The sequence below is a fragment of the Mytilus trossulus genome, chromosome 2 (genome assembly GCF_036588685.1).
Source record: "Mytilus trossulus isolate FHL-02 chromosome 2, PNRI_Mtr1.1.1.hap1, whole genome shotgun sequence".
Taxonomy (NCBI): domain Eukaryota; kingdom Metazoa; phylum Mollusca; class Bivalvia; order Mytilida; family Mytilidae; genus Mytilus; species Mytilus trossulus.
In genome coordinates, this window is record NC_086374.1 from 93,906,588 (window position 1) to 93,926,739 (window position 20,152).

General features: G+C 30.2%; 2 protein-coding genes across 3 annotated transcripts in view; one reads left to right on the forward strand and one right to left on the reverse strand.

The window, feature by feature from the left end:
- On the reverse strand, positions 1–11,125 carry LOC134708405 (nascent polypeptide-associated complex subunit alpha-like). Its single transcript, XM_063568904.1, has 7 exons — positions 11,020–11,125; positions 9,606–9,750; positions 8,249–8,342; positions 6,959–7,089; positions 6,384–6,521; positions 1,134–1,256; positions 1–101 (listed from the first exon to the last, which is right to left on the reverse strand). Exons 2-7 carry the CDS (start codon positions 9,744–9,746, stop codon positions 87–89), a joined length of 642 nt encoding a protein of 213 aa, XP_063424974.1. The 5' UTR covers positions 9,747–9,750; positions 11,020–11,125; the 3' UTR covers positions 1–86.
- LOC134708404 (annexin A6-like) overlaps positions 11,085–20,152 on the forward strand; it is a 26,907-nt gene continuing 17,839 nt past the window's right edge. The window contains exons 1-9 of one of the 2 annotated variants that reach the window (XM_063568901.1): positions 11,085–11,209; positions 12,033–12,170; positions 14,784–14,937; positions 15,432–15,630; positions 16,276–16,387; positions 16,906–17,105; positions 17,793–17,970; positions 18,631–18,734; positions 19,293–19,368. In XM_063568901.1, the coding sequence (XP_063424971.1) occupies positions 12,059–12,170; positions 14,784–14,937; positions 15,432–15,630; positions 16,276–16,387; positions 16,906–17,105; positions 17,793–17,970; positions 18,631–18,734; positions 19,293–19,368 (1,135 nt within the window). In that variant the 5' untranslated portion in view covers positions 11,085–11,209; positions 12,033–12,058. Of the gene's footprint in view, positions 11,210–12,032; positions 12,171–13,082; positions 13,240–14,783; positions 14,938–15,431; positions 15,631–16,275; positions 16,388–16,905; positions 17,106–17,792; positions 17,971–18,630; positions 18,735–19,292; positions 19,369–20,152 lie in introns of those variants that run through there. The other variant, XM_063568902.1, reaches the window with a different exon arrangement.

Below are 20,152 nucleotides of genomic sequence, written 5' to 3' on the forward strand. Positions count from 1 at the left end.
TTGATTTTTGATGCTTTTTTTAAGAATTATTTTACATAAATATGACAAAACATGGCAACACAAAGAAACACAAGTAGAGAAAGTCATCACATCGTCAGCTCCTGAAAAATAAAATGATGAAAGTTATTTCTACACGAATCAATGAAAACAATGGTTATATACAGATAAAGAATCAAATCACTCAATACTAATTAAATAATTCATCTAATTTTCAGTACATTTGTCAAATAAAAGTTTGCTTCAATGAGCCATTAAACCACTTTCTGTCACTGACAAAAAGATACATCATGGAGATGTTTTTTACATAAATTTATATTTATATCTTTATTTTTACTATTAGGTCAAGAATATTCTTAAAAATACTGTACACCAAGCGATTCAATAAAAATCAGTGTCTCCATGGTAACTTAGACAGGTCTTTTGTCAAGAATGTTATCACCTAGACTATCAATGATTCACTGGAAGGCAAGAGTGCTATTTACCCATGAATAACCTTGTGTGTACAACACATATTGATTTGTTACAGTAAATGCACTGATCTTTGGTTTTGTAGATTTATGTTACAACAGAGACTGTCATAATGATTTGGAATTAAATCTTCACATTGAATTTCAAATTTATATATTGTCAAAGAAACACCATTCTTCAAGATATGAACACTTGCATCAGATTTGTACTGGCTATATAACAGCATCACTATCGTCATTTATCGATAGGTCGGGGATAAGTATCATCATAGCAAGTTGTCGCAAAAAATCCTAATCTCTAATATATAACCATGACAATATACCTCAAAATCATATATTTGAATTTTCTTCCTCTAATCTTTCATTCTTGTGAAATGATATATATTTTTTTTTTTTATTTTCACTGACAAATCTTTATTATGTTTAGGTTGTTGTGACAAAATGTGTGTCCTGTACATTGCTATACAAGACTGAAAGTGTGTTTTTATAGTCGAACTTCAATTTTTTTCAGGCAGGTCTTGAAATTTATAAATTAAACACTAACAACATTTGGCATTTTTCATTTTTTTTTTTAACTTTTCTTGGACAAGGATTTTATAATTTAGGAGTTGTGTGAGATACTCATTCCATTTCAATCCAAAACAACTATCTAAGAATTTGACTTACCATAATTGCATTCACAATGTCATTATTATTATTTTTAAGTGCCTTCACAGCTTTTGTTCGAGATACATTAGCTTGGGACATAACAAGTTCAATGTCTTTAGCTTCTACTCCAGATTCATCCACCTGAAATTTAAAAGTTGAATTGTTATCAATGTTGCATATAAGTGAGTACCAGTTATACAAATGCTTTTTTGTAATATTTTAAGTCATAAATCACTGGTTGAAACTTGAAAGCTTAAAATACAATTAATTCCACATTTTTTCCCCAATGTTTCTTTTTACAGGGAAAAGAAGCTTGCATCAGATTTGTACTGGCTATATAACAGCAACACTATCGTCATTTATCGATAGGTCGGGGATAAGTATCATCATAGCAAGCTAATGGTGTTTTAGAACACATCTCTTCCAAGTTTACGAGTTTATGAAATAAAAGCAAAATCCAATAGAAAGGCAAAGGAAAGTGTTCATTTATGTTGTAATCATAGCAATTGACTTTGCATGATGGTTTTATCAGTTGCATAGACATAACACTTATATTGGTCACGCCTTGTATTTGTGACAATATAGAAATATTTCCATTCAAATATCTATGGAATTTTGGTCTGCCTCTTGAGCATGCTCATGTGTTACTTAAACAAAACTCAATGTATCCTGCAAGATCAGACTTTGGAAACTACTAGTTTACATGTATATATTGAAGTTTATATGGAAGATAAGACTTTGATTTTAATGTTATCTTGTAAACTTGCTCTCTCAAAATTATTTAGTGACAAATTTCCTGAATAGTAAGAACTTAACAAGACTGTTATGAAGGCAGACATACAATGTACAGCTTTAAATTTTTGATGATAAAAAAACCCTGATAATTCTCTATTAGGCAAAATTGAAAGCTTGCATCAGATTTGTACTGGCTAAAAAACAGCAACAATATCGTCATTTATCGATAGGTTGGGGATAAGTATCATCATAACAAGCTTACAACTCCCTAATTAAATTTTTTTGAAGATGTCAAAATTTGACTTTTTTGTACATTAATACATTTTGTTTTACACTTTACAGAGATTGTAAATTTTAAGCAAATTAATGCAAATACTATTTTTTTTATATATATGACTACATGTATCTGGATCATTCTTTTGTACATATTATTACAATTGTTAAGTATTACTCTACATGTTGTCCAACTAGCTCAAAAGTGATTTTGAAATCATTATATATTTGTTAAGTTGCATTTAATTTTACTTTAGGAACATCAAATCTACATGAAACTCTTAAGAAGAAATAACCATAAAAATATTGAAGCAACAATATAACAGAGGTGGTGTTGTATTTGTGCAGAAGTAATTATTTCTATGAACTCATTAAGAGGATTGTAATTACAACTTTAACTAAGTGTATAAAGGTACACTACAAATTTTTACTCTGTTTGCTGTTTGAGCAGTTCGAATCTTTATTAATATACTGCTGTAAATCAATTTTTCTTTACAATTGAAGAATATTATTTATAGAAAAGTGTTGAGGCCCAATTTTTTTTTTAAACACCATTTTTGTTTAAGGAAGTACTAAGTAATTGAACATGTTTACATCAGATTTGTACTGGCTATATAACAGCATCACTATCGTCATTTATCGATAGGTTGGGGATAAGTATCATCATAGCAAACATGCAATCCTGATAAAAAATTCAGCCATTTAAGCATTCACTTTTATGATTGCAGTGTGACATCACCAATAGTAAAATAATAGAGAAAGACTAACTTTAATCATATCCTGGTGAATGCAAGAAGCATTATTTCTTAGCAAGCATCACTTCTGGATAAACCGATTTTTAAATTTGCGTGAAACATATTCGCTTAGGAGACAAAGGTGGTCAACTCATTAAGTCTATAAGAAACTAGATCATATACTATTTATTCTGATATTTCAAACTTCCCATTAATTTTTACACAGCTAATCCAAATGGGAATGAGATGAAGGACATAACTTGCATTTTAACAAACTTTTTCTTATTCCTGTGTTATGCCTTAATAAATATATATCCTCAACACGAAATGTACAGCTTTTAATTAGAGAAATTATCTGCTCATTTGAAATAAGTATTAATCATGTTTACATCAGATTTGTACTGGCTATATAACAGCATCACTATCGTCATTTGTCGATAGGTCGGGGATAAATATCATCATAGCAAACATGAATAAAAGTAAATTATCAAGATATTGGTAATTTTATATTTTGAATTAAATTTGATGGCTTCTGCAGTGTCATGATTGTGGCTTTTCACAAAGCATATTGAACAACTTACTCCCTTCTAATTTTCCTCCTGTTTATTAGTTTTTGTTCTATGAATCAAATGACTTCATTTCACACCTTTATAAAGTTTTTGATGTTTTCATGAGATGACTTTGTTAATAAAGTGTTTGCATAGCCTCTTGACAAATCACCATTAATGAAAGGGGTATAAGCTGTGAAATGCTGCAATTTTTTTTTTCTATACAATTGAAGGGTATTATTTCTTGAAAAGTCTTTGGCACAAAGTTTTTTAAACACCATTTGTTTGTATGGAAGTAGTAAAAGAACATGTTTACATCAGATTTGTACTGGCTATATAACAGCATCACTATCGTCATTTATCGATAGGTCGGGGATAAGTATCATCATAGCAAACATGCATATTTACAGACATTTGCTTCAATACTTTTTTTTAAAATAATTCTTCAAAAGGATTACCAAAGATTAAATTAGAATCGCCAGCAAATTTTCTGATTTTTTCAGAAGAAATGGCATTAAAAAAAGGAAAACCCCTCCCTAGCTTCCATAATATTTTTTGTATGACCTCATAAAGCTAGTTTTCTGCAAGTTTTGTTAACAAATGTATGTCATCATTCTATTTTTTATGGATAGTCGCAACATTTCAATTTTATATAAAAAATATAATGTCTGCCTTTTTTTTTGCAAAATTTCCCATTTTTTTTTTTTTTTTTAACGTTCTTTAAAAGATTACACTAGTCAATTTACAAAAATAGGAGTTTTGCTTCAGTTTCACGAAAAAAGTCCTGTATTGTTCATGTTTACATCAGATTTGTACTGGCTATGTAACAGCATCACTATCGTCATTTATCGATAGGTCGGGGAAGTATCATCATAGCAAACATGCATATTATGGACATTTGCTTCAATTTAAGTTTTAATACTTTTTTTCAGGAATCAAACAAATTTATTATACACCATTCATGAGCATCAAAAACAAAAAAGATTACTCCAGAAGAAAAATGTCATTAAACAAGGAAAACCCATCCCTAGCTTCCAGATGCACCCACAAAATAGTTTTTATGACCTCATGAAGCTATTTTTTCTGAAAGTTTTGTTAACAAACGTTTCCCTCATTCTGTTTTTTATTAATAGTTCCAAAATTTTTATTTTATAAAAAAAAATGTAATGCAACTTCTTGTGAAAGAATTTCTTTTTTTAAAAAATTAACTTTCTTCTTTTAAAGATTACACTAGTCAATTTACAAAATAGGAGTATTCAGATTGAAAAAGAAGTCCTGTATTGTTCATGTTTACATCAGATTTGTACTGGCTAAAAAACAGCATCACTATCGTCATTTATCGATAGGTCGGGGATAAGTATCATCATAGCAAACATGCATATTATGGACATTTGTTTCAATTTAAGTTTAAATGCTTTTTTCAGGTATCAAATAAATTTATAAATTTATTATAGACCATTCATGAGAATCAAAAACAAAAAAGATTATCCAAAAAGAAAAATGTCAGTAAAAAAGGTGCACCCACAAAAAAGTTTTTATGACCTCATACAGCTATTTTTTCTGCAAGTTTTGTTATCAAGCGTGTCATCATTCTGGGTTTTTTTTAATAGTTCCAAAAAAAAATTGTAATGCAACTTCTTTTCTTTTAAAAATTAACTTTCTTCTATTAAAGATTACACTAGTCAATTTACAAACTAGGAGTTTTTATTCAGTTTCAAGTAAAAAGTCATGTAATGTTCATGTTTACATCAGATTTGTACTGGCTATATAACAGCATCACTATCGTCATTTATCGATAGGTCGGGGAAGTATCATCATAGCAAACATGCATATTTACAGACATTTGCTTCAATTTAAGCTTAAATTCTTTATTGCAGGACTAAATTAATATTTTTCATCAGGATGACCATAAATATGACGAAAAGCAAAGGCAAATACTTAAAAGATAGTTAATCATAGAAACTTTTATATTATCAAATTTACCATACTTAAATAATGCTAGTCAATTTCCAGAAGGACGTTAAGCAACCAACAATTAATTAATTCCAAAAATAAAGTTTTTATCAAGTTTCATTAAATAAATCATGTTTTGCCTGAAAAAAACACTTAATCTCACTGCATGAAATGCGATTTCATTATTTCAATATAACTATGTTTAAAAATTTAAAAAATAATTATGCATACACTAGTAGATTTTTTTTGTATACAAGGTAGTCAAGTGAGAAAAAAAAATCCATTTTACTATTTTCGCCTTAAATACTTAAACAAATAGATATTTTTCACAAGTTCTGTAGAGTGTCTGAATCAACTTATTTATTTATTCCATTATACACACACAAATAATTGTTTTACATCTATTGAATCATGTTTACATCAGATTTGTACTGGCTAAAAAACAGCATCACTATCGTCATTTATCGATAGGTCGGGGATAAATATCATCATAGCAAACATGAATCTATTTATGCATCTTATTCAGCACTTATAAATGAGACATTCTTTTTCCAAATAATAGAATTAGTTTCAACAGATATTATGATTTCTTATCATCCATTACCAAGATTCCAGGAATATAACATTTGAAAGATTTATATTTGGAATGTACAAATGTAAACATGGTTTAATGGCAAATTTTTGTGGGCATATGTTCACATTATTTTGATTGAAATTGAAATAATGTACGTCGTGTTATTTGTTTTCAACTTATTTTTTTTACATACTTTTATTGTTTGTCAACTTTTTGACATGTCTCAGACTGCCATTTTTAAGATATTGCTTCAAGCATGCAGCAAGATTAAATTTTCTAAAATCTACCACTTTATTTCATGTTCTTGCATTAATATATATCACCTTTCTCTTGAACCCCCGAAAACATGTTTATAATGGATGTTTAAAACTATCTCTTAAAATGATGGTAATAGCCTTTAAATTGTTTAGTATGATCTACTGGTTTTAATTTGGCTTCTAAATTTGTTTACCTCTCCCTCTTCCTCAGATTCTTCTTGGATGGGTTGTTGAACAGGGTTGGTGATATCTTCTCCAAGACCAGCAGGGTTGGTGGGGGTCTTGAACTTTTCAGCTGCTGCCATCTGTGCTTGCTGACTCAAATCTTCAATCTGCAGAATTAGGAAAACTAGATAGCTTATTTCTATTAACATTATTATCAAAATGAGGAATATAAGTAAAGACCTGATGTTATAATTTACAGTTGAGCAAATTATGCATATGAGGGTTCAGGTATGATTTTTAGAATTTTATGAAGGTTTAAAACCACTGAGCATCTTAAATCTTAACAATGAGAAAAGTTTGCATGGAAAGATGTCAATTATAAATTGAAAAGAGCTGTTCGATACTTATACATGTACTAGGTTTTAAGATTTTTAATATCCAATTTAGCATCTGATACAGTAATATTGGTACCTTTTTAGGAGTAACAAGGCTGTTAAGATTATTAGACTTAAGTAAGAAATTCTCTAAGAGAGAAAGTTTCACTGGTGGATTCAATACCCATACCAATATTTTGGAAAGTGTATCAAGACACAGTTTGACTTACCTTTGCTTCACCAAATACTATATAGGTGTCAGATGCTGGACATTTATATACATCTGGTCTGTTAATTACAAATAAAATGTTTTTGGACTTCCTGATTGTAACTCGTGTTACTCCGGTTACCTGTTTTAAACCTGGAAAATATAATTCATACAGTCAGGGGTACTACTTGTACAAGTGTATTTTATTTACTTAAAGAAGTGAAAGAAAATATACACATATAAGTAAATAAATAATGTTTGAATAATCTCCCCTTAATTTTCTAAAAAATTTACTTGTATAAGTAAATTTTTCTTACAAATCAACAAAAATCCTCAAGTTTCAAGATGTAAAATCATGCCTTTAAAATTTTTTCCCAGGTTTGCTCAAATTTTTTCATTAAAGTTCAATGTTTCATCTCATTAATTCATCAAAGAAACTGATTGAGCAAAGATCTTGTATATTTGCGCAAGGCCTTCAAAAATTGCTCCTTTGGGGCTTGTAAATGACTAGTGTTAAGAAGATAACAAACAAATGGGACTTTCATTGTCCATGAAATTACACTTAAATGATTAGTAAAGACATCTGCCAAGGGTACACAATTTAAAATTCTATTAGAGCAAAGAAATCTTAAGAATTCAAGAAAAGAAGAAAGGATGATTTTTTTTACTTGTACAAGTAAAAAATTCTAAATGCTTAAGGGACATAACTAAGCCATTTTTTTTTTTACCTATACAAGTAAATAAAATTCACTTGTTTAAGTATCCTACAAATTTACTTATATGCGTATATTTTTTTTTTACTTCTTCAAGTAAATAAAATACACTTGTACAAGTAGTACCCCCGACTGTCATAGGAGCATTATCAAGTGAAAACAGTCAAAAGTGTTTCTGGTATCTCACTCTAGAACTCATTTTGAGCATGTCTCTTACAATTGAAGTGCTTGGTTATGTATAAGCTGTTTGTGTTGCCCGTATATTGTTACATGTATATCCATCTATTATCTTTTTTACTTTCTGGCAAATATTAGAAAAGCATAACAATGACAGGAGGTTGGAATGTGTTGTTCCTTTTTAAAGCAATTTAAAGCTCTTTAAGTGCATTCACATATATCGTGTTCATTTCTTACAGCATATTTATTCATGGCTTCAAGTACATGTGTAATCATTCTCAACAATTACTTTAGTCAAGATATAACAACTGGCAGTATGCACATGAAAATGTGTGTGCATGACATCTGTAATACCTATACTGACAGTACAGATGTATTTCATAGTAAAATGTGTTTTCTTGTTCAGGTGGCACATTACATACCCAGTTTTGACATTGCCTTTCTTGCTTTTTTTTCACTTCTACTCTGTTTAGCTCTACTGACAAGTTCTTCCTGAATACCTGCAGCCTGAGCTACCTGTTAAAACAAAATTGATATCATGCAATGTCTCTGTAAATCTCAAGGGCAACAGGAATGTTCCAGCCTGGATAAAGGGGTTATCTAACCTATATGTAATTGACAATAATGTTGATGTATAAGTTAACGAGTTTGCATCAGATTTGTACTGGCTATATAACAGCATCACTATCGTCATTTGTCGATAGGTCGGGGATAAGTATCATCATAGCAAACTTTTTCCAATTCATCAACAAAATTTGTGATTATTGACACTTCCTCCTGTTTATGAATTAATTATTTTCCATTATTTCTTTGACAAGAGTATTAGTTAAAATCATCATCACTATTCGCCTTAGTTAATCCACTTTCTAAAATCCTACCAATTAATGTAAAGCATATATTAGTTCTTGTAACATTACTCTGTCATTATAGACATCCATTTATATACAATTAAAAAAAAAAATCCATTTGCACAATAATTCAAAGTTGTTTTTTTTGTATTATAAAAAAAAGTAGTGGCGTTAACTAAAATATCCTGGCATCAACATTTTATTGTCAAAAAAAAGAAAGAAACAAACTTTTTTTTAAGTTAACCCAATAGACATGTTTACATCAGATTTGTACTGGCTATATAACAGCATCACTATCGTCATTTATCGATAGGTCGGGGATAAGTATCATCATGGTAAACATGCATAATTATGGACATTTTCTTCAAAACTTAGCTTACATTGTAAATAATGTCTTGGAAAACTATCTTTCATAAAATAAGACAACGTGATCAATCAAAAGTGCTTTCTCCAATATTCAAACAAGAAACATGTCAAAACAATAAAAGACACATTCCATGCATCTGATACAAATTGTTCCATGATTTAATTTTCAATGTTTACCTAAGAATACAGTCTGAAATACATAGTGTCACGCCTTCTCTCTTAAGAAAAAGTGACCTTATATTATTCATTACAAAATGCAGCTGGTATAAATGCTAGTTTGTTGTGTTGTTATTGAATCATGTTTACATCAGATTTGTACTGGCTATAAAACAGCATCACTATCGTCATTTATCGATAGGTCGGGGATAAGTCATTTATCGATAGGTCGGGGATAAGTATCATCATGGTAAACATGATTCAATTCAATCATTGATTGGCTAGCACACTTTTTAGTTAATTGTAATCAACTTTACAATCATTTTTGTTTTTTTCATTTTTATAATAAACAGTGATTTAGTGGATAGGTTGTAATGGACCTTAATTCTCCTGCTATTACCTACAGTACCTGACTTGTCTGATTAGAGACATCTCCTTCTTCCAAATCTGGAATTCCAGTAGAGTCGTCACTATCAGAGTCTGTCCCTGAACCAGATCCATCTTCAACCTTGGTCTCTTCCACAGGTTTCTCTACTGCTTCTGTTGGCATTTTACTGTAAATATAAAAAAAAAAACCAGGTTAATCATTGCATTTGTGAGGCATATGTAACCTATGCAAGAGGATGAAGTCTGTACAAAAATTGTTATTTGTATTTCCCACATAATATACATTGTATTCTCGAAACATCAGCTGTTTTCATAGCAAGACCTTGTTTGATGGACCCGTCCCCACCTATTTTTTTCAACAGTTTTTTTATATTCCAGCTTTCGTAAATATAATCATGTCCATTTCGGGTATTTTCCACACCGTTTTTTTGTAAATATTATAAAAAGATATAACTGACAAGGATGTCAGTCAGCACCAGAAGCAACGAAGCAGTGCATCTATTTTGGGTGGGCAAATATCCACTTTTTGATATGGGACGAACTCTGACGTCCCACGGCCCCAGCTTGTCTGGCAAAACAGCTGTTGGACGTCAGAGTAATCTCAGACTATCCAGGCGTATAAAATTGTTCTATGGCCTGTAGAAATCATATCTACAGGCCAACAGAATCAAACTTAAAAAAAAACAAAAATTAAGCTCCTGGCACTGTGGATTTAACAGTTCATGATGAAGACAGACAATGTTGCGGTGGAGGATTTTTTTCAACAATTAAAATTTGGAATAACTTGTCAATATGTTATACTTTTTTTAAAAACTTATCGGTGAAGGGACAAATCACATTTTAAATTTGGAATAACTTGTGAATACGTTAATATTTTTTTGAAATTATCTGCGAAAGGTACACATCTAGCTGTGTGTGCTCCAAAGCTGGAGGGATCTATATAAACATGATAAAGGCAGAGGTGGATTAAGGGCCCCCCTCCCCTATTTGGGAAAAAATGGTTGCTTGTATAGGGAATCACTGAAGCGAGCCCCCACTTATGAAAAATCCTGGATCTGCCACTGAAAAGTTACGAAGCGAAGACTGAAGTTCTGATGAATCAAAATTTTGTTCGTCATCCCGACTGACAGTTATTTCAATCCCATCCTATTTTAATTGTTTTAAGACGAAAATAGACTTAAAACAACAAAAAAATAACTTAGAGACAGATTCTGACATTATTGGTTGAGATAGATATTTAGTTTGAAATAAGATACTTTACTGCACTAGAACTTTCGCACATTAGAAACCTTATATTCTGCTCATCATACTTCAGTAATAAGAAATATGTGCGTGATCAGAATTATTGAAATAATAAATCAACATTAAACTATCTTTTAAGAATTTCACATTGTTTAAGAAGACGATTAGGATGGATTTCTGACAGTCATGCTTACAGTTTTCTGTACTGGGTCGAATATGGTGATAAAGGGAATTTCCGGTTGTTGAACTTCCGGCAGGTGCGCGCTCTTCAAAAAAGAAGGCAGATTCGGTTGATTGGCGGCCTGACAACACATAAATATTTCCAAAACATCGAATTTTTACAACCTTTTAGAAATCATGTACATGTGTACTACCAGTTTATAGGTAAATATAATAAGATACACACATTAAGGTAAATTTTTAAAACAAATTCTCGCGTATCACGCAAAGTGTCAACAAAAATAAACAAACATAACATGTCCATTCTTATTTTTAAGATATTTTATATTCTAAAACAGTCGTATAATAGAAAATGATCCAGATTCTACTTTGTGACCTCTGTTAGGTTATTTGTACAATGTAAAGGATTTTATTTCTAGTATCAATTGCCATAGCCATTTCTTAAAATAAACAATGAACCTATCAAACCATACATAATTTTGATGATTTGTCAATATAATAAGGCTCTTCACCGTTAGTTCGGCCATAGGTGGCAGATTTTTTTAAAAAGAGGTGGAAAAAGTATGAAAGTATGGGAAATCCTATGTGTTTGTTCCAAGCAACTGCTCGGTTTTAATGATGTTTTTCCTATATTTTTCACACCATTTTTACTTCCATTATGAAAATCTGCCCCCTACCCATTATGGGTGAACTAACCGTGAAGATCCCTATTATGAATAAGATGTGGAATGTTTGCTAATGAGACAACTATCCATTCAAGTTACAATGCGTAAAAAGGTAACAATTTAGGTTTAAGTATGGCCTTCAACACATAGTGTGATATTACTCTGACGGCACAACAGCAGTGGGACATCAGAGTAATCTAGGACTATTTAACGCAGTGTCTTGGCTTACACCTTTCTTAAGGCTATAAAGGGCACCGAAATTCCTATTGTAAAATAATTCAAACAGGAAAACCAACAATCTTATTATATAATCTACAAAAGATGTCTAATTATATATAATAATATATTTTCTTTACTTTCAGATAAAATTGATCTTTGAAGATTTAGAATGCCAAGTGCTGGTGCTGTTTGTCCCCCTCAAATTACTCCTTTGCGTAAACACATACCTGGCATCGTAAAGTCAAAAGTTGATACGACAACTCTCATTGAATTAGTTTCAGGTAATAATAAACAAAAAACTTTTAAAATGAAACACCAATTCACAAAGATATGGCAAATTCAGAAAATCATTGTGATGTACTCTTTATTATGAATAATAGGATGATAATGGCAAAAGTAAGAACTAGCATTCTGATATCTCATTGACATGTTTACAGATATTCCTGAAATCGCCATAATAATAAGTCTCACATTTTTGTTATTTCTTCAAAAAATAAATATATGCAATTAATAAATTCTGAATTTATGCCATACATCATGAGTCAATGTTTATTCATTATGCATGTATAATGAATAAATATCGACTCATGATGTATGGCATAAATTCAGAATTACATGTGAAAAAGTAATAGAAATATCATTATGATTGTCCTGGACAATCAAAGCTAGTTTATATATGTGTAGCAGGGGTGTCATAGATAGATCATAAAGTTCATGTAAGACTAAGATGTAACATATTATGTGGTTTTAGTCAGGTATAGGTATATTTCTTGTAAGGGAATTGCATGATTATTATTGCCAAAAAAAAGCAGAAACTGGAGTGGAGGTTGTAACTTTCAGTATAATATGTTGTCTTTAGGAGATTTATCCTTAAATTGATATAACAATTTAACTTAATCCTATTGTCAGTTTATTAGTGTTACACGATATTCAGGTAACAATCTTACCGGAAACGCCAGAAGGCATGCTGTTTATAAAATGTATCTTTTGAAAAGGCATTTGGGGCATTCTTTGGCTTTGGAGGGCAGAAGGGCGGGGGTAAGGGCACAAAGGGTGGGGTGCCCTTCTATTTAGGGCAGGCGGGAACAATGACAAAATTGTGTTTGTATCCAGTTACAATGTAAGTTATAACATTTTGAATCTTTCTTGTTCATATTCAATTTACAATATTTACAGTAACCCAGAAATCCTGAGTTAAATTTCACCAGAGGTCATTGAAACTATCCATTATTTACATCATGCCATTTAGTGGAGGTATAGCTGGTCCCATTATTGTTCCATTACGCCGCCCAAAAATTGGTGTTCTTGGGTCAAATATTGATACCAAGACATTCATGGCCCTTCAGTCAGGCAAGTTTGCATGGAAACAATAGGTTTGAATAGAAGCTAAAACAGCTAAAAAGCATGTCATGATGATAATGGCTAGGAGACAGATTAATACATTGTATCTTTGCTTGTTTCTGAATCCTATTTATTTTATGTTTTATGAATGTTCTATGTAATGAATTAATTCAAATGAATACTGTTTGTACTAATGGCTCAAAAGGCCACTTATCCTGACAAACTACATTATAACTCAAAAGGCTTATCCTGACACACTACATTATAACTCATAATATAGCATGGCAAGTGGGTCCACATTTTTGATAACGCTGATTATAATGATATAAAAATTACATTTGATTAATATTGGTGTATACATTGTGAAATATTAATGGTATGCAACTAATTATACACTTTTCTAGTTTTTACCATAATTGATTATTTAAAAAACCTGATCCAGTGGAACATTATGACTTTGGAAGATATCAGAAATCTTTAATATGAAACATTTTTCATCTTGTAAATTTCTTTGTGAATTCAAACATGCTTATACAGTGCTCCTACTTACTGAATATGCTAACAGTCAGAGTATTTGATATAGTTATACAAGTAATTTGATTTAAGTAATATTTACTTACCATATTTTAGATTTTCCTATCAAGGCTTGAATAATCTCCTCTTATAAATGTTTTTTCCAAAAATACATTTATACAAGTATTTATTGCTTGTTTCTAGTTACTCGTATATCCATCACCCCTGACCGTCTATTAAAAAAAACAAAATTGTAACATACATGTATGGTTTAAATTATAATTTATTATTTAAATTTTTTGGAATTAAGATTTGACGGCCATTTTTTTAATTTATGATTATTTATCTGATTATTTAAATGAAGGATAGAATGAAATATGCTATGTTTTATATTATATAGTATAGAATTAAATATGCTTTATTAAATAGGATTAAATAAAACATGCTTTGTTTTCTGTAGGATGAAATGAAATATATGCTTTAAGTGACAGCTTTTGATGACAGTGCCAGTATTTTAGCAATGAGTGTTTGCATGATATGCAACCACATTTATGTTTAGTTATAGTTATTTAAGTTTTATCTGGTTGTTTAGTATAAGGGTCACAAATGAAAACTTGCTTTGAATTAAGCTAATATTTTTGCTTAATTATAATCAACAATTAAAAATGATATATAAAATTGTATCTTCATATGAACATGGTATATTCATGTATGTATATTAACTTTGCAATTTAAAAAAACCCAACAAAAACATACATTGAATTGGTATAGACTAAAATGGTCATAAAAATCAATGATTTTTTGTTGCATTGCCAGTGAAAAGTTCACTTTAAATATATTAAAACTGAAATTAAACACTAAGCATGTGTAATTAAGAGCTAGTATGTATTAAAATAATTACACAGAAACAATCATAGATATGTCAGTAACACTCAATCCTCTAAAAAATGAATAACAAGACCACTAGGTACTGACAAAGAGTTTTAAAATAATGAAATTAGATATTTCTTTAAAAGAAAATTTATATTTTTGTTTTATAGATACTCCTGATTGTAAATTATACTTCACCTCTGATGGCAGCAAACCATCAGCCTTCCAGAGGAAGATAGGTGGGAAGGAAGTCACATTTAAATATGTAGGCCCATTTACACTTAGATCTGGCAAGAGAACTCTCAAAGCCATTGCTGTTAGCAGGTATGTATAATGAATATTTATTAATATAATTAATCCACAGCATTTGTTTTAAGATGATTGGAACATGTGTTAAAATTTATGCATACAAATGTCTTACATAAAAAAAAAATTAAAAAAAATTGTTACTGATTGTGAAAGCAAAATTCTAGGTACTACTCTTTAATGAAAATAATTGAAAAGTTTTACTAGATTACAAAACTATGAATATTACAAAATTCAGAATAGTGGTAAATTTGCCATCCTAATGGTAAAATCACTAAGAAGGACATTTAGAACCTACAACTGAATAAATTTGTTAACACTTAACAAAAAATCAACTGAACTCTTTACACTGATGTAAATATAACTGATTAATAATAATGTTGTGAATGTCTAATACATATACCTTGTACATATAAAGTACCAGCTACGAAACTTCATTTTGAATAAATGTATTATGCAGTTTCCCATTCAATGCACACATTATGAATATTAATGTAAATATAATTTTTCAGAGATGGCATGCGAGAGAGTGATGTTGTCACTAAACAGTTTAATGTGGAAGATATTGGTGTTCCATCTACAGATTATACCACCGACGACTACAACAGTTTCTTTGAGACATCCGACCTTGACACAGACTGTACATTAACATCAGGATCAACATTAAAGTCATCACACAAAAAATCAAATCTAAAGAAGAAACCTCAGAGGGTAAATCTATCAACTTATTATAAAAATTAGATGTGGTATGATTGCCAATGAGACAACTATACACCAAAGTTCAAAAAGAAGTGGATGTAAGCAATTAAAGGCAACCATTATGCCTTCAACAATGAGAAAAATCAATGCCCTAGAGTTGTTGATCATTTGATTCATATGCTTTCATGGATTGAGGGAAATTTGTATTTTCAATTTTCATGGATATTTAATTTCCTGGTTTTGCCAAAATCTTATGCAATTAATGTAAAAATAAGGAGAGATATCTTATAGAAAAATAAGAATTTTATTGAACATAAAAACACTTTGTTTATCTTATTCAATAAAATTCCACCAAATTTGTATCCCAGGAAATATAGTGAATCCATCTTGCTTCCATAGTATGATAACTGTTTTAACAAGTTTTAGATGTTCAGAACATGAATAAATGCATAATAGATATACCTTAGATGAAAAAGTTGAATGTTTGAATGGATATAAGGGTCATTCATGAATAATTATACCACGCCTTATCAATTATCCAAAATTTTTTTTCAGTTGGCAGATTTATAAAAAACATATAGCAATTGTAATGGAAACTAAATTGAATTAATTTTATATTTGATTAAATTAATTATGGTTTTTATATATATATTTCAGAGTACAACCCCTATCAGAAGTAAATCTCCTATGAGAAAGACCAAGACACCAAAAGAAGCATGGGCCAGTAGTAGTTCACCTGTGTTAGATGTGGGAGCTTATGATGGACCAGGTATGAAAAATTATTACAAAGAAACATTTTGTTTTGAAAACATTCTGTTGAATAATTATGATAGTTTATATTATGTAGGAGGGTGTATGCTGTTTTACCCTTGTTTGTCTGTCCAATTGAATTTCTGTCACTTTTTCTCATTAACTACAAATTACATTAACATTTTCTTTCTCACCATGCTGTAATTAACCCATAATTCTTCCAATAAGAGATCGTTATACCAATTGTTTAAACAATACCCCTGTATAAACGCTGATTGAAAGACCAAGACAGTAAAACCTATATTAAATAGGTCGTACATGTATACATTTTTTTTAGTAGTATAAAGTAGATCTTGGGTTGGAAGTTGTACAAGTGAAGAAAAAATGGGAATTTCTTTTTTCTCCAAATGAGCAACTGTTTTGAAAATGATTTTTCAAATTTATTTTGAAGCCCCACTTATGTATACAAGTATACAGTATTATTTATGAAAAACGTTGTGTTTTTTTTTTTAATCTTTTTACATTCGAATGTTTCAGAATACCCTACCCCTGAGATGCCAGATGGACCATTTAATCCTGTGAATTATTCAGGCACACAGATCAATGTATGGGGAGGTCATCCTAATGCATGGCCAGGCATGAATGCTAATAGTGGCGCAGTTACATTTGGTCAGCCTAATCAGGGGACGATACCTTGCTCTACACAATTTGGTTACCTTACAGAAAATATGATTCAGGTACTTTAATTTTGGTTTACAATAAATGTGTTGACAATTCACTACAGGAAAAGGGTCTAGAAACCATAGATTTGACCCTGAAAACTCTTAAATTGGACATGTTGGATAGACCAAAACTAAGATTTTCACACACAATGTTGTCTGTGATGGTTTGTTATGTTTTGCACAAATTTTTAATCAGAGGTTTATGAAAATTACTTTCATAGATATTTTTATAGTGCAATACTGACCCTCCTTGAAACTACTTCATTTTACTTTACTTTTTTATTTTTTATTTTGAAGTATTTTGTACTATATGTAGTGTGGTCCTTTGATGATTATTTTTTAACAGCATCTGTTAAAGACTGATTTCAGGCAAGTGTAAATGACTTGTCATTAGGTAATCTTATTTAAAGAACATGATTTGAGCACTCCTTGAAATCCAACAGTCCAAAAGAGTAACTTTAATCTTGGCTTGATCTATTATGCTTTTGAACAAATTCACAAATCCTTGTAAATTTTTATGTCCTAAAGTGTACTTGTTCCAATTTTAAGTTTCAAATATGTGAAATGATCAATGTCCTAATTGAATAAAGTGTCACAGATCATTTCTAAGAATTCTTTTTTTGATTAACTAAAATTAATTAATTTATATATACATGAAGCAATAGACATGATAGATGTATCTTATGAAATGATATTTTTTAGGGTTGTAATCCAGAAAACAGACATGTGACAGTTGGAGAACTTAGAAAATCAATGGAAGGAAGAAGACCTCAAATAAAAGAAAAACCTCCATCTCCACCTCCAAGTCCACCCCCTCGAGCTCCTGCTATAGAATATCCACCAAAAGATCCTGTACCCAATACTATTAGTCCTGGAAATGGTAAATAAATTGACATTTATGATATTCTCTGGATTCTTTTATTTTCTTGGGTATCAATTTTCGTTGATTGCTGAAAACTTGCATATTCTTGATATTTGATTTCGTGCCAATCTTTGTATACAAAGCCTAACTACATCATGTTTTTTGTTGAACATTATAATTCGTGGTTCATGTATACCCTAGGAACCCACAAAATTTGTTATCCAACGTAGAATGATGAATCCACAGTAAAGATATGTTGTTATGAAAAAAGTACATGCTATCAAACAAAAAATATTAATGTGCTTTTTCTGCAAATAAATCTTAGTTTTATGATCTAAACTTAGATACTGTCTAAAGAGATATTTTCCAAGTGACTTTATAGTATTACTTTAAACATAATATATATAATTCATGATATAAGCATGTCATGTCATGTGTAGCTTCAACCAAGAACATTACATTATCAAAAGAAAATTTGAAAAGACAACCACTAACAAAGAAACTCAAAGATCAAGATACACAAAAAATGGAGAAGGTAACTTCAATGCTTCAGAATGATCAGTAGTCCCTGCTCCACTCATGACCCCCACAGCTTTCTACTTTTTAACCATTCTGTTATTTATGAAATGTTCTTTCTTTGTTTTTTCTTTGGGAATTTATTGGAATTATTTATTTTAGGTGATTTTAAAGAAAATATACGTCATGTATATGCACATATGCTTGAATATGCAAAAGGAAATAAAGACTTCAGATTAAAGGTAGCAGAACCTAAAATGGGAAAGGTAAACTCTAGTTTGAATTATATTATATTCACTTTTCATTGGATCTCTTTAGGTTAACCAATACTTTTAAGGTAGAAAGTTACCATCTATTTACATTCTATTAAACATTATCAATGTTTTTGTAAGAGTGTGAAGAATTAATGAAATATGACTTTAAAAAATTTATTAAGAATTAAATTCTTCTTTTTGAAAATTCATTGAGATATAAAAGCATTGATTAAAGTACATTTTGTATGCAGAGCGTTTTATTCTAAAAATTGTTGGCACAGTCAACATGTGTACAACCCTATGAAGTTACCAAAAAAAGCATTCAATATTGAAGGATGCCTCCCGATGCAAGAGTTTCTCGCTACATTGAAGACCCATTGGTGGCCTCGGCTGTTATCGGCTCCATTGAGTACCTATTGCCATTTTCAATTTCATTATAATGTTGTTTTTTTTGCTATGTTCATGAAAACACAATTACTATCAATTTTATCGTTTATTTACCTGAATAATGTACTTTAATGAAACATACATCTATTATACAATTATTGATATATGAATTTCCATTTCCAGATGTTAGAAGCCAAGTTTGAAGATGAAGGTGATGGCTATAGAATCTCAGTTGTCATGGCGAGGCCAGGTGTGCCCAGTAAGTGAACAACAGCATGCCTGTGTATAACATTCTAGCATTTTATATAACATATTCTGTGATATTTTGAAATCTGTTGCTTTGATATTCACCTTGTTTCTACATTTCTGTCAAAAGTGCATGTTAATCAAATGTTATTTTAGGTGCAATAAGCAGAACTGTTCACGCTATAGTGTGAATTCATAATTATTCATTGGATATACATATTTTCGTGAGTTTCCTGAATACAGGTGAATCATGAATTCAAATGTTCAATGAATTACATATTTAATATAGACATTATGTTCATAGATTGTCAAAACCACAAAATCGAATACCAATGAAAATGCAAAGTTTCCTCTATCCACGAAAATAGATCAATCGTATCAATCCATAGTATAACTATTTTCTTACAAATTTATAACAAAAAACTGAAGGGGTAATACATATGCAACAGATTTCTGTAACTGTTAGTTTAGATGACATTGTTGTACTTATATAGGTGTATATTATTTAGCTTTAGAATGTATACTGTAAAGGTGAAGGTATGTTTTGGGTCTTATGCTAGTAGCCTTGTAAATTTACAGAAAGAATAAAAAATATGTGTGAAACCTTTATTTAATAACCTTTTATACTTCTGAAATAAAGGCTTCAAGAACAATATGTGCTCTATGCTATTTATCTGCAAGTGTCAAATGATCAAGATTTGAAAGGAAATTTCCTTTTTACAAATTCAGCAATATTTGTTGAAGAAAATTGTTGCAAAGTTTAGTTTTGCTAATACAAGAAAATTTTTAAATCAATT

What these genes read in the sequence shown, in the direction of transcription:
- LOC134708405 (XM_063568904.1), bottom strand. Translation starts at nt 9,746, where the DNA reads ATGCCAACAGAAGCAGTAGAGAAACCTGTGGAAGAGACCAAGGTTGAA. An exon ending in TCTCTAATCAGACAAGTCAG is followed by an intron (nt 8,343 to 9,605) that starts GTACTGTAGGTA and finishes TTGTTTTAACAG; the next exon opens with GTAGCTCAGGCTGCAGGTAT. An exon ending in AAAGGCAATGTCAAAACTGG is followed by an intron (nt 7,090 to 8,248) that starts GTATGTAATGTG and finishes TATATTTTCCAG; the next exon opens with GTTTAAAACAGGTAACCGGA.